The 12,808-nt window shown below is 45.7% G+C and overlaps 1 protein-coding gene and 1 long non-coding RNA gene across 3 annotated transcripts; one reads left to right on the top strand and one right to left on the bottom strand.

Annotated features, from left to right (window-relative positions):
- Window positions 1–829: 829 nt before the first annotated feature.
- On the bottom strand, window positions 830–2,756 carry LOC131101574 (uncharacterized). 2 transcript variants are annotated; one of them, XR_013627614.1, is made up of 4 exons: window positions 2,694–2,756; window positions 2,554–2,616; window positions 2,219–2,330; window positions 830–1,820 (listed from the first exon to the last, which is right to left on the bottom strand). It is a non-coding gene; the product is annotated as an uncharacterized LOC131101574 (long non-coding RNA). The 2 variants fall into 2 exon arrangements; XR_013627613.1 differs by lacking the exon at window positions 830–1,820 and having other exon boundaries at window positions 1,953–2,330.
- A 4,471-nt stretch (window positions 2,757–7,227) lies between these two features.
- Window positions 7,228–12,403, top strand: LOC144899547 (uncharacterized). Its single transcript, XM_078792202.1, has 3 exons — window positions 7,228–7,285; window positions 8,682–8,770; window positions 8,848–12,403. The coding sequence occupies exons 2-3, from the start codon at window positions 8,731–8,733 to the stop codon at window positions 11,583–11,585; spliced, it is 2,778 nt and encodes a 925-aa protein (XP_078648328.1). The 5' UTR covers window positions 7,228–7,285; window positions 8,682–8,730; the 3' UTR covers window positions 11,586–12,403.
- Window positions 12,404–12,808: the final 405 nt, after the last annotated feature.

The raw sequence follows: 12,808 nt of genomic DNA, 5'->3' as shown, positions 1-12,808 counted from the left end.
TGCAACATTGGTCGCCAAACATGGAGCACACTCCCTGCTGATGTGCCAGCAGTCCATCCAAGGCGATGTGATTCTGGAAGGCCATGAGTGACGGGGCATGGAGTTTTTCTCCAATTGCTGTGAGTACGGCCTCGGTGTAGATCCCAAGCTTCTGTATGTTATACTGGAGGTAGTTAATCCTAGCCACATTTTTGTTAATTGTTATGTTATAATAATACTTTCAAAACCTGCTGCAATCTGATCAGGATGCATTGTTCGGTTTTCTGGACAAGGGCATGTGCTATAATCTTCACTGCTCAGCACGATGCCTCAGAGTCTAGAACTCTGAAGTCCCCTATGTCACAGACTGGTCTTTAACTTCCTCGTCAGACTCCCGAACAATGACTACTTTACAATGGGTTTGATGTATCCAAGTGTTTCTTTCTGCAATTCTTAATCCTGTTGGTGTTGTTAACAATACTTGATAAGGCCCTTCCCACTTGGGAGAGTGCCAGTGTTTTTTTTACACTTTTAATCAATCTCCCAATCTCCTGGTTTCAGTCTCATGTATTCTATCAAAGTGGACACTTTGTTTCTTCCATGCATTTTTTGTTCTACCAGTCCTCCACTTTGGGGATGGTACGCACCATGGTTCTTTAAGTCCATGTGGAACATTGTTCCTATTTTCTTTACAAGTTGATTTACAAAGTAAATACCAAGTTAAACTGTGATCAGTACCAGTTAACCATCAGGTCAACTCCATCCCATCTGAAGCCAATCTACAAAAGCTCTGGAATGCAAGAATCAGGGCTGACCTTCCTTCACGTTTATTTAGCTCAATAATGTCCATGTGTATTACTTGAAATTAATATTGTGGTTTTGGAAATTGGCCACGCCTCGGTCACAAGTTGCCCAGGACGTTGTGTTTTGCACACGTTAAAAACGCTCTACATGTTTTGAATAAGATTTTTTTAATACAAATTAAAGTGGGTGTTAATAGTGTGACACATGCCTCCTGTTGACCCACGTGTAACATCATGGCTCAACATAGCAGCCCACTTATACAATTTTTTGGCAAGATTGGTTTATTATCTCTCTTCTCAACATTTTTTGTCCAGGGTTGCTTCATTCCTAAGCCAGTGGTCAATTTCCTGTTTTGGACTCTGTTGTTGCATGTCTGCCAGTATCTTGTAACAGTACTTGTCATTTTTTAGTGTTAAGATGGTTCAGTTCCTTTGGTGCCGCTTGTTTTACCATTTTATCAGCGAATGCATTTCCTAAAGATATTGGATCGGAATTAACTAACCCTAACCCTGGTGAGGTCCGTCGGTGGCCTTGTGCTGGTCTTGACTCCTCAGCTCTGGTGCTTGGCCTCCCAAGGCAGTCTCTCTCCTTTTGTCATTCTCAGTGAAAATTACACATTCACACAAACGAGCACACATATATATAAATATATACACAGAAGTACACACCTCCATATGGACACTCACAGCACATGGGTGCTTCTCTACACAATCTACCATCTTATCCCTGATGTCTATATGTTATTGGTATGCTATTATTACAGTAATAATGATGTCAAGCAGTGAGATTTTAATTACTGTAACTGTATGGCTGTAATTGTTTTTACTATCACGGTTCATGTCTTCATTGTTACTATTGCTACTGGTAAGTTGGACTCTTTCATTTCACTGATATCATCTCCATTGTGACCCTTAGCCATCATTGACATTTAACTCATGCAGTCCTGTTTGTCACTCTTGTTCTTATGGTGCACTTCTACACCTCCATCATTGAGTCCATCCTCACCTCCTCCATCACCATCTGGTACGCTGCTGCCACTGCAAAGGACAAATGTAGAGTGTACAATGTGCTATTACCTTTAACATTAGCTTTAGACACTTTAAATTGTAATTGTAATATCTAGGCTAGAATCAGAAAATCCAGATTTCGGCTCTGGGAGTGAGAAGGAAAAAGGCGAGGCAATTTGAAGTTGTGGTGGTACCATATATTATAAAGTGAAAAACCAGAACAATACAAATTCACAACACTAATTTACAAATACATTTCAATGAGCTCAATTTACAAAACGCATTCATCTCATATACTGAGAGTCCCAAAACATACAACTGTCCAATGGCCCAGTAATCGAGTGTCCAGAGGGTCAGGAGTGGAGGAAAGGAGTGAAGTTTTTTTATGAAGGCCAAAGAGGGACAAAAGGAAAAGGACGGCCTCCTACCAGCCCGATCAGAGCAGAGCAGGTGGGTGACAGCTCATCAGTTCATCTGGGCTTCCAGCTTCCAGGCGTGTTGCCTCAATGCAGGGTTCCTAGCTTGCCATCAAAACCTGGCCTATGTAAAATAGGACCAGCAGACATATCAGACAGTCGTATCATAACTTCAATTGTACAATATATTATCATTTATAATAAATAATTGCACTTATGTATTATTCATTATAATCAAACTAGTATTAATCTTATAATCCAATCAATCAATTGAGAGAACAGGCTGACATACAAAGATACTAATAAACGGTGCTAATGCCGTTTAGCAATGAAATGCCAACACTCACCAATTCCATAGATGTGATCGAACACTGCTCTTTTTAGTTCAGCGTTGCGCCGGTGGACGGCCCCTATATTCCGAATCATGCATGTAAAATATTTAGACGTTCTCCATGTATAAACTTCAACAACGAAAACTTTTAAATACCTGCAGCGATTCTCCACATGCGTCCCTCACCGCTACCGGTGTGTAGTCCCTTCCGAACTATATATACGGCACTGATTGGCGGCGCACCGTCACGTGACCTAATGACGTTGCACCCCAAACATTGTACGCACGGTAAATTTAGTAAATTTAATTATTTATATTGTTTATATAACTTTATTTTCCATCTTGAATTAATATTTATATTATTGTTTATATAACTATTTTCCATCTGGGTTCTACAAAGGCAGGCTGCGGCGTGTCATTCGGTCTGCAGAGAAGGTGGTTGGCTGCAATCTCCCGTCCCTCCAGGATCTGTACGCTTCCAGGACCCTGAGGCGTGCAGAAAGGATTGTGGCCGCTCCCTCTCACCCCGGACATAGACTCTTTGAGACGCTCCCCTCTGGCAGGTGGGAATTGTTGTTGCTGCTGTTTTTGTCTCTCTCTCTACTGTCCCCCCCCCCCCCAAAACTCATAAAACTCAAGAACTCATAAAACATTAAAAGTAATTACTCTCGCATATACACACACACATATACAAACAAATACAGCTCGTGCAACTGTGACCCGTTGACACATGCATCACCACGGCAGCCCAGGGAGGGACACCACCGAGACCGCAGGAGAACTGGGAACCACATGAGGCAGAGTACAACCATGCCAGCCAAAAGTGCCAAGGAGGGACAGAGACACGTGTGCCACACGAGAAGAGCGACACCCCAACGGACGCAAAAGCGAATGCTCACGCACAGCCCCGCCTTCCGCCACACCGCAGACATCACATGACATCACACACTAGAACAAGTCGGGGCACAGGTGATGAGTGAGCCTGTTAGAACGGGTGTGGCGTCTGTAACATTATGGCTGACTGGCGCGAGGCCCGACCTTAACAATACACATAGCTCTATCTGTAGAATAAAGTGACATATGTATTATGCAAACCGATCCACAATCCATGAAAGTACCTCAGTCGGTCTTGCCTTCTACTGAGGTAGCACTTGGTGAGAAACCTGAAACTCCCTCTTTGGTCTCTTTCACTTGTGATAATTCCACAAATAACTATCACTTATTAACTTCTTATTGTGTGTGTAACAAGTCAAAATATAGCATGGGTTCTAGACGGAACAATGTTATTAATATTACTACGACTAATTCTCTGGGGGTGAACAGCCTCACTTAGTCAACTTTAAAGAAAACTCATTAACGATCTCAGAAGAGACCATAATCTCTACATGATGAATCTTTGCGAGACCTGGTTGAAACCAAATGATTTAATATCCCTTAATGAGGCAACTCCACCTAATTTTCCCGAGTTCTCAGGTTTCACGTCCTAGTAGGAAAGGTGAGGGTGTTCTCACTCTGCTCTTAACTTTAGTACTTTGCTCAAAATCCAACTTTAAAACATTTGAGGTCCTCATCTTGCGATCAACAGCGTCGTTGCCATTTTATCTGGCACTTCTCCCCCGGTCTTGTCTTGTCCCCCCGTTCCCTACTCTGGCTTCTTGGATCAATTCTCTGAATTTACTGAAGACCTGGTAACACACGCAGACAATATTGTACAATATTGTATGGGTGACTTCAATGTCCATGTCAATTCTCCCGAGGAGTCCCTTAGTGTGGCTTTTCCGACAATAATTGATACTTTTGGCTTTGTTCAATTCATTCACACCAATGGAAATACCTTAGATTTAGTCTCGGGACATTACGACCTCCAATGGAACAGTCCTTCCTTATACAAGCATTGTGTCTGACCATATTTCATGACGTTTGAAGTTTTAACCCAATGCCACCGCTCTGACCGGAATCAGTGCTCAAGCAGTCCTAATATTAGTTCTTCAACTGTCACTGCACCGTTTCCTCTTTTTCTTCATATACGTGTCTTATGGTTAATATTACAAATTATTTTAACAAGGTTTTATGAAATGCTCTTGATATCGTAGCACCTTTAAGATATAATTCTCGTCCTAAAAGACTTACTTCATGGTTTACAGATGAAGCTCAAAGGCTGAAACAGTTATGTCAGAGAATGTAGGGCAAATGGCGTGCAACTAAACTTGAGGTCTTCCGTCAGGCATGGGGAGATAGTCTGACCAAATACAAACAGGCTCTCCTTGCTGCAAAAAACAATTATTTTTCTCAATTAATTGACCTTAATAAGAATAACCATAAATACCGATTGGACACAGTAGCATTGCTAACACAGAAGAGGACCTCTTCTAGTAGTTCCTCTTACTCGGCCAATGAGTTCTTGCAATTTTTCACAAATAAAGTCGAGCTCATCAGGAATGAAATAATTGTCACCCCCTCAATTGTAAATATTATAAATCTATCACTTTCATCTGGCACCGTGCCTGCGGCTTTCAAGACTCCGATGATTCCACCAAGCCTTGATCCTGAGAGTATTTCTAACTTTTGGCCGGTGTCTAACCTTCCATTTATTTCCACAATCCTTGAAAAAAATTGTAGCACAACAGCTCAATGATCACATGGCTTTGGGTGATCTATTTGAACCTCTTCAGTCTGGTTTCAGGATGGACTCTACTGAATCAGCCCTTGCTGAAGTCACAAATGATCTTCTATCTATGGACTGTGACATCCTCAATATTGTTACCGGATCTCAGTGCTGCCTTCGATACCGTCAATCACGCCATCCTACTGGGACGCCTTCAAACGCATATTGGTGTTACTGGTCCAGTACTCAGGATCTTCGGGATCAGATGTGACTTTTTTCGTCCTGTCCAGCCATTGGTACAGATTAGTATTATTGATGTAAATGCCCTTACATGCCCCCAGGTGGGGTGGGTGTTAACAGAAGGGAGAAATTTGAGAGAGAGAGACAAAAACAACAGCAACAACAACAATTCCAATGACAACAAGAGAGACAAACAAGACTAAATCAGTTAAATGTCAATGATGGCTAAGGGTCACAATGGAGATGATATCAGTGAAATGAAACAGTCCAACTTACCAGTAGCAATAGTAACAATGAAGACATGAACCGTGATAGGAAACACAATTACAGCCATACAGTTACAGTAATTACAATTTCATTGTTTGACATCATTATTACTGTATGGCTGTAATGTACAAAAGGAGAGGGACTGCCTCCTACCACCCAGTAAATCCCGGCCCATGCAGCAAAGCCAAGCTCCCACCACCAGAGAACCACCGGCCCCACGGGAGCGGGCAAAGCCAAGACCGGCCCTCCAATATCGTGCCCCCGAACCCCCCAAGAGACCAGTAAGGGGCACCGAGAAGCAATCCCAACAGAGAAACAGGGTGCCAGCAGCCCGGAGGAGAGCCAACCCTTGAGACCGGCGAGAGACCACACCCCACTAGGGTTGAAGGGCATTGAGGATCATAACACCAGCGGGCCCGGGGGCGCCCCCGCCAGCTGGAAAAAGAGCCCGCACACGGATGGAAGCGGTGTCTCCCCACGCCACCACCCACCCCCAGGAAGCGGAGCCGGGCCCACCCCAGGCAACCCCAAACCTGACCATTGACACAGGACCGCAGGACCAGAGCTCAACCCCTGTACCCCGTTAATTTAAAAAAAGAAGTAATAAATAAATAATTAAAATAATAAATACATAAAAACAACTCAGACACACGCACAACCCTGTGCCCACTCAACATGCCCGCACGCACACACCGAGGTCGTTCCCCCGGGGTGTTACAGGGTGGGGGATCCACGGGTCCCACAATCCAGGCCTCGACAGCCGCTTGTGTCAGCGTCACTCACAGACGGACACGGACAGACGGAAGAGTGGATACCTATCTCTCAAAGTCACCATGAATACGCAATCAGATGTTTGTTTGGTGTCAGCATTTTTTACCTGAGGCCTGGAACACACGTCACGTGCTGGAAGACACAGCCATCCCTACGAGAGCGGATATTGGTGCCGTATTACATATATATATGTAATACGGCACATATATTACATAATATCATCAAAGTACATTTTAATGCATCACAGAATGGATATCAATACAGCGATACAGTGCTGTTTGAGGTTTTATCCAAATAGGTACCTCCCAATGACGTGCATTGTTAGTCAGCTCATATGAAATAAGAAGCGCAGAAAAGGGAAAGAAATTTGTTGATGATTGCCAAAATGTTCCAAAAGTGCAGTTTTCCTACAAGAGGTCCTTGTGGCCTTGATTGACTTGCAGAGTTTCATCTCCAACAACAGGTAAATGCCTGAGTGGTGAAGCTGACCAGGGCGCTGCCAAGGTTTGGAGTGGTTGAATGAAGGGAAGGGAACAACCTGTACACTTGTGTGTATGTGCGTCTGTTTCACTTCAACGTGCGTCACTTAATTGTTCATGAAACAAACGCATGATTGAAAATGTTGCTTGACAAGATTTTGTACTACTTAAACACCCAACCAAAACTTTAAGACGGCCAATTAACTACCTAAGAATAGTACAAACTGATTGAAAACACAATGTCTAATTTGTTGTAATGAGGGCGTGATAAGTTTTAGCGTCATCGTCTTTAGCAAGGCGCCATATAAACCTTACACCAGGACAAAGATTGGGACATTCAGAGTCAAGTCAACCTCCAGTCTGGAATCGAACTACGGACTTTGACGGTGAGTCCTTCCTCCTCCTTCAAATCCTGGAAAAAGATGAGTGTTTGTCCTTCACACAGAGTCAGAGGACCATGCTACTTTTGGACGTTGTTGGATTTTGTCTCCGTAAGACTCCGTAAGACCATAAGAGAACAAGGAGAACGTTTTTTTGGTTTTTTTTTGTCGTAGGGGTAGAAACAATAACGAGCGTTTGTGAGAAAATGTCCTTTCATGGATCTTGAAGCATCGTTGAGTCTGGGAAAGTTTTGACGTCCCTCAATGTCCCGCTCTTCACTGCAGGGACATTTTTCATGCTGTTTTCTGTAAAAACCCAACAAGCCAAGCGACTTTATTTGCACAGGACTTTTTAAAAACAGCACGCACTGATCGAAGAGCTGAATATGAATAAAATGAGCAAAAAGTACAAGATGAAAAATGAACGACATCATTGAAATCTAACTGTCCAGGACTACGAACGAGGGGTCCAACGATTCACAAAATCCACGGCTCGGTTCGCTTCGATATACTTACGCTTTGATACGCTTACGCTTCGATACAAACAAAACAGCTTGCCTTTTTTGAATGAGAATTTTATTTCAATTGCCAACATTTGTCCGTCATTTCTCTAAGTACAGTTCTGCTGCACACACTTGGCACAATATATAAACGTATATAAACGTATCTGATGGAGAGCCAGGTGGTGCATTTTTAGAAAGTCAAATAGTAAATATTACAAAGGATTTTGTTATTGATAGCATACAACTTCAGGAAAAAATGACTGCTACATTTTTTTACAGCATTATCAATATGAATGTATTTATTATGACTTATTTTGACCAAGGTAAAAAATTTCGCCTTCCAGGTAGTACGAGCACTTTACATTTCGACTTACATCCCGACGTGAAATGAAGGGTTGGGCCTAATTGGCCCATTTGGGAGCCGCAACTACAAAGACACAAGCGCACCAACAAAAGACGAAAATGAGAGCATGAGGCAGGAAATGCCAAATAACTGCTAAAAAACAATTGTGTCAGTATCGGTTGATATTGGTGTCAGTAATAAAACGCTGGGCAATATCCATCTTTTTCTATGCCGCTTAACCTCACTAGGGTCATGGGTATGCTGGAGTCTATCCCAGCTGTCGTCGGGCAAGAGGCGGGGTGCACCCTGGACTATATTTGGTTTAATGTGGCTGATAAAGTTGAGATCCGAGTCCATTATTACACTTAGATTGCTAACCTCATAATTAGGTTTTGAGAAAGAGTCTCTTACGTTACACTTACATTAAACTGACTGACGTGCAACAAGACTTTTACCGATCAAGATCTCAGTTTTCCTATTTTACATTTGGCGAGAAACAGATGTATTTGAAAAAAATCCCCATCAATACTAATATGCTTTGTTTCTGTTTTTACAGAAAAAAATTCACATTTTGTTTGGGGCATCAGAGCACATAAAACATCAAGATGACCAAGAAGACTACAGTTCTTATTTTTCTGCTTATTGGTAAGCCATCTCAACGATCAACTACAATATATACTGCAGCTAAATGCCATCACTGACCAACTTCTCAATGGAAACAGCCATCAACAGTCAGTCTGCTGAGGGAGGATCTGAATACACCAGGATTGGTAGACGACTTCTGGAGACAACAATAGACCTCCCCAGCACTGTCCCTACCGCTGCCAGCACTACGAGCCCAGGCACCACTAACACTGCTGCCCCCACTGTGGGCCTGGGCACCACCAACACTGCTGCCCCCACTGTGGGCCTGGGCACCACCAACACTGCTGCCCCCACTGTGGGCCCGGGCACCACCAACACTGCTGCCCCCACTGTGGGCCCGGGCACCACCAACACTGCTGCCCCCACTGTGGGCCCGGGCACCACCAACACTGCTGCCCCCACTGTGGGCCTGAGTACCACCAACACTGCTGCCCCCACTGTGGGCCCGGGCACCACCACCACTGCTGTCCCCACTGTGGACCCAGGCACCACCAACACTGCTGCCCCCACTGTGGGCCCGGGCACTACCACCACTACTGCCCCCACTGTGGGCCTGGGCACCACCAACACTGCTGCCCCAACTGTGGGCCTGGGCACTACCACCACTGCTGCCCCCACTGTGGGCCCAGTGGCACCAGCTGTACAAATGTCCACAGAGGCAGCAGTTGCAGCAGCCACAGCAGCCACAGCAGCAGCAGCAGCATTGACGGGAGCAGCTGTGGCAGCAACAGCTGCCACTTCAGGTGGATTCTCAGCAACAAATGCAGCAGGAAATGTTTCATCAGCTGCAGATGCAGCAGCTGCTGCGTCATCTTCTCTTTTACAAGGCACAATAAACGCATCAACAGCAGCACAAGCGGCAGTAGATGCAGCAAATGAGGCTGAAATGGCTGCAGCAACAGCCGCAGAAGTGGCAGCAGCAGCAACAGGAGACTTGGCCAGTCTTGCAAATAATCTATCCATTGCAGCAGCAAATGCATCATCTGCAGCGAGAGCAGCAGCAGATGCTGCAGTCTTAGCAGCAAACCTTACAGAATCTGGAAACATAACAGCCAACGCACCACTTATCATAGAGGCTGCAAGAAATGCCAGCCAAGAGGCTCAAGTGGCTGCACAAGCCCTCAGAGCATTACTCAATTCCTCAGCCCTTCCAGCAGCAACAGCGGCCACAGTAAGAGAAGCGTTAGTGTCAGCTGAAACTGCTGCTGAACTGGCAAATGAAACGGCAGCCCAGGCCTTACAGGCACTGGACACAGCAGAACAAGCATTGGCACCAGGCGCAGGAAGTACGGAAGCGGAATTAGCTGCAGCATTAGCCGTAGAACAAGTACAAAATGCCGTAGATTTGGCAAGAGAATCCACAGAGGTGGTATCACAGGCTGTGGAAGCACTTCCTACAAGTGATGAAGAAGTTGCCGAAGCTTCAGCAGCAGCCTCCTTAGCAGCAGCAGCAACGGCCCTCGCAGCCTCAGCAGCTGCAGCTACTGGTGCAGATCTAACAGAACAAGTCAACGCTGCCCTTCTAAGGGCAGATGAAGCATCTACAGCTGCTGTATTAATTGCAGATGGACAAGCAGATCCACAAACAGCTGTAGCACAAGCTCAAAGTGCCGCAAATTCTGCAGCAGACGCAGCAGAAACAGTTGCTTTTGCAGCACTAAATGCTTCAGCACCAGGAAGCATTGAGGAAGAGCTAGCGCTGCAATCGTTGGCTGCAGCAATGGCAGCCAGACAAGCGGCGATGGCAAACCCTGGTGAACTTGATGTTGCTGCAGGAGAAGTTGTGGACGTATCAAGGAATTCTTCAGAGCTGTTTTCAGAGCTCTCTAGTCAGGTCCCATCCAACCTGACTGGTGAAATGTTAGCAGCACTTGAGGATGCAGGACAGGTCGCCTTGTTTGCTGAATCTACAGGAGTCCTAGCAGAAACGGTGAGCAGTGCTGCAGACCCGCAAGCTGCTGCACAAGCCACTGCAAGAGCTTCATCAATAGCAACGCAAGCAGCAAATGAAAGCTTTTCTGGTCCTGGTACACAATCCCCTCTTGATTTGGCCCAAGAAGCAGTGGTGGCTAGCTTAACAGCCTCAGCTGCAGCAGCCACGGCTACTACCTCGGCTGCAGCAGCAGCAACTGCATCATCAGCCATCCCCGCAGCCAGGAGCGCATCGACGGCCGCCAGCGAAGCAGCGAGTGCCGCCACATCACTGACCGCTGGCCAGGAAACAACGGACTTTGCGGTGCTTGAAGCAAACGAAGCAGCCGGAGCAGCTGAAAATGCGTCCGATGCTGCCATGACAGCAGCACAAACATCTGGATCGACCCTGGAAGAGCAGCTGGCAGGATTAGCCGAGGACTCAGCCAGAACAGCGACAAAGGCGGCAACCGCTGCACAGATGGCAGCCACTGTCCCAGCAACAGAGCAAATGCTATCGGACGCCCTGGCAGTTGCCACAGAAGTAGCCACAGAATCTGCAGATCTGACACAACAGTTGGAAGATTTACTGTCAAGTGCATCACCACAAACTATCGTGGAGCGTGTTGAACTCCAAGGATTGCTGTCTGTGGCGGAGGTAACGCAGGTGTCCACAGAGTTCGCCAGAGAGGCAGCGGCGTTGGGAGTGATGGTGGCCACAACAGGAAACGAGGTGGACATCGAAGCGATGAATGCTTTTGCCGAAGCGTCGGCAAGAGCCGCTGAAGTCGCAGCGAGTACTTCGGGGACGTTTATAACGACCTCGCTGGAAACAAATGGTGCAAACATTGAGATGCTGTCGTTGGCCGCAGCACTCGCCGCCGTGGCTGTGGTGCTCCTATGAAGCGTGTCGTAAATGAAGGACTTGTGAACTGGGTGAAGAACACTATTCTATTTATAGCCTGTATAAGTGTATATGTGATGTTTCATGTCTGCCCCTCATGACTGATACAATTCCAATGTTGGCAAGGATTGTATTTCTCTAGAAGGAAGACAAAAGACAAAAGCCGCTGCGAACAAAGCAGCATTTCCCATTCCATTTGGGAGCATATGACGCAGAAGGACTTTTTCAACTATCCATTGGAACCTGTGGAAAACAACCATCTCACTTTCATGTGGACTGATACAGTACATGCTAACCTGCTAAGAGTTCTTCATACTTGAAGGAAATGCTAGTGTGGAGTTGCCAGTGACAACAGGAGGAGAATGTGAGTGACAGCTTTAGTGACCAGCGCTCCATGAAACCATGCAATGCTGCTCTATGTTGGACAAGTCTATGCTGATGCTTTGGTCACGTTGTTAATAAAAATGACTGGACTGATGACTTCGCTCTGTCCGCACACACCATGCAGCGTTCTTGGTGCTCTGCACCTGTCTATCCCACTAGAAGCACTAATAATGACCGCCTTCTGTAGAGGTTAACACGCCATCTTTTCCATGCTAAAATATACTTATTGATGTCATAGAGAAATGTTAAACGATACTGTTTTACGTAGAAGCTGAAAACATTGTCGGGTACATGATTGTTTTTGGATGAAGATGCCAAACTATAGTCAAAATGAACTTTGCAAGACATCATCAAGAACAGTTCCAAAGGTTTATTGGTTGTCATCTCTAACCACATTGCATTTCGACTCAATATTAGAAAATAAAATCATGCTACACCATCTGAATGCTCAGGCTGAGTTTCTCACTCAACAGGATTACATATGCTAACTGAACCTGGACATGATTTTTCAGGAGTGGGAAATACGAGATGCAGAAACTTACAACCCAGGACAGGGTGCACTCGTCAGATTGAGAACCTACCAGGTGCATGATCCTCATCGGCCCCTGAGGCTTTCCCGGGAGTATAATGGCTTCCCGTGGCGTTCCTCAGAGAACAGCTGGATCCGTTCACCTGTCTGAGGCTCCGGCTACGAACTTACTAGCCGCCCGTGGCGTGTCAATGTCTGCAGACGAGACTCTGTGCAGCAAAATCTGGACTGGACTTGACTGGACTGGACTGGGCTGGGCTGCACTGGCCTGGACTACCATCAGAGGCCACCATGGCTAATATACCACATA

Source organism: Doryrhamphus excisus, linkage group LG7 (genome assembly GCF_037039965.1).
Source record: "Doryrhamphus excisus strain RoL-2023G ecotype Guam linkage group LG7, RoL_Dexc_Guam_v1.1, whole genome shotgun sequence".
Taxonomy (NCBI): Eukaryota; Metazoa; Chordata; class Actinopteri; order Syngnathiformes; family Syngnathidae; genus Doryrhamphus; species Doryrhamphus excisus.
Note: the sequence above shows the minus strand (reverse complement) of the source record. Positions and strands in the feature narration are given on the sequence as shown.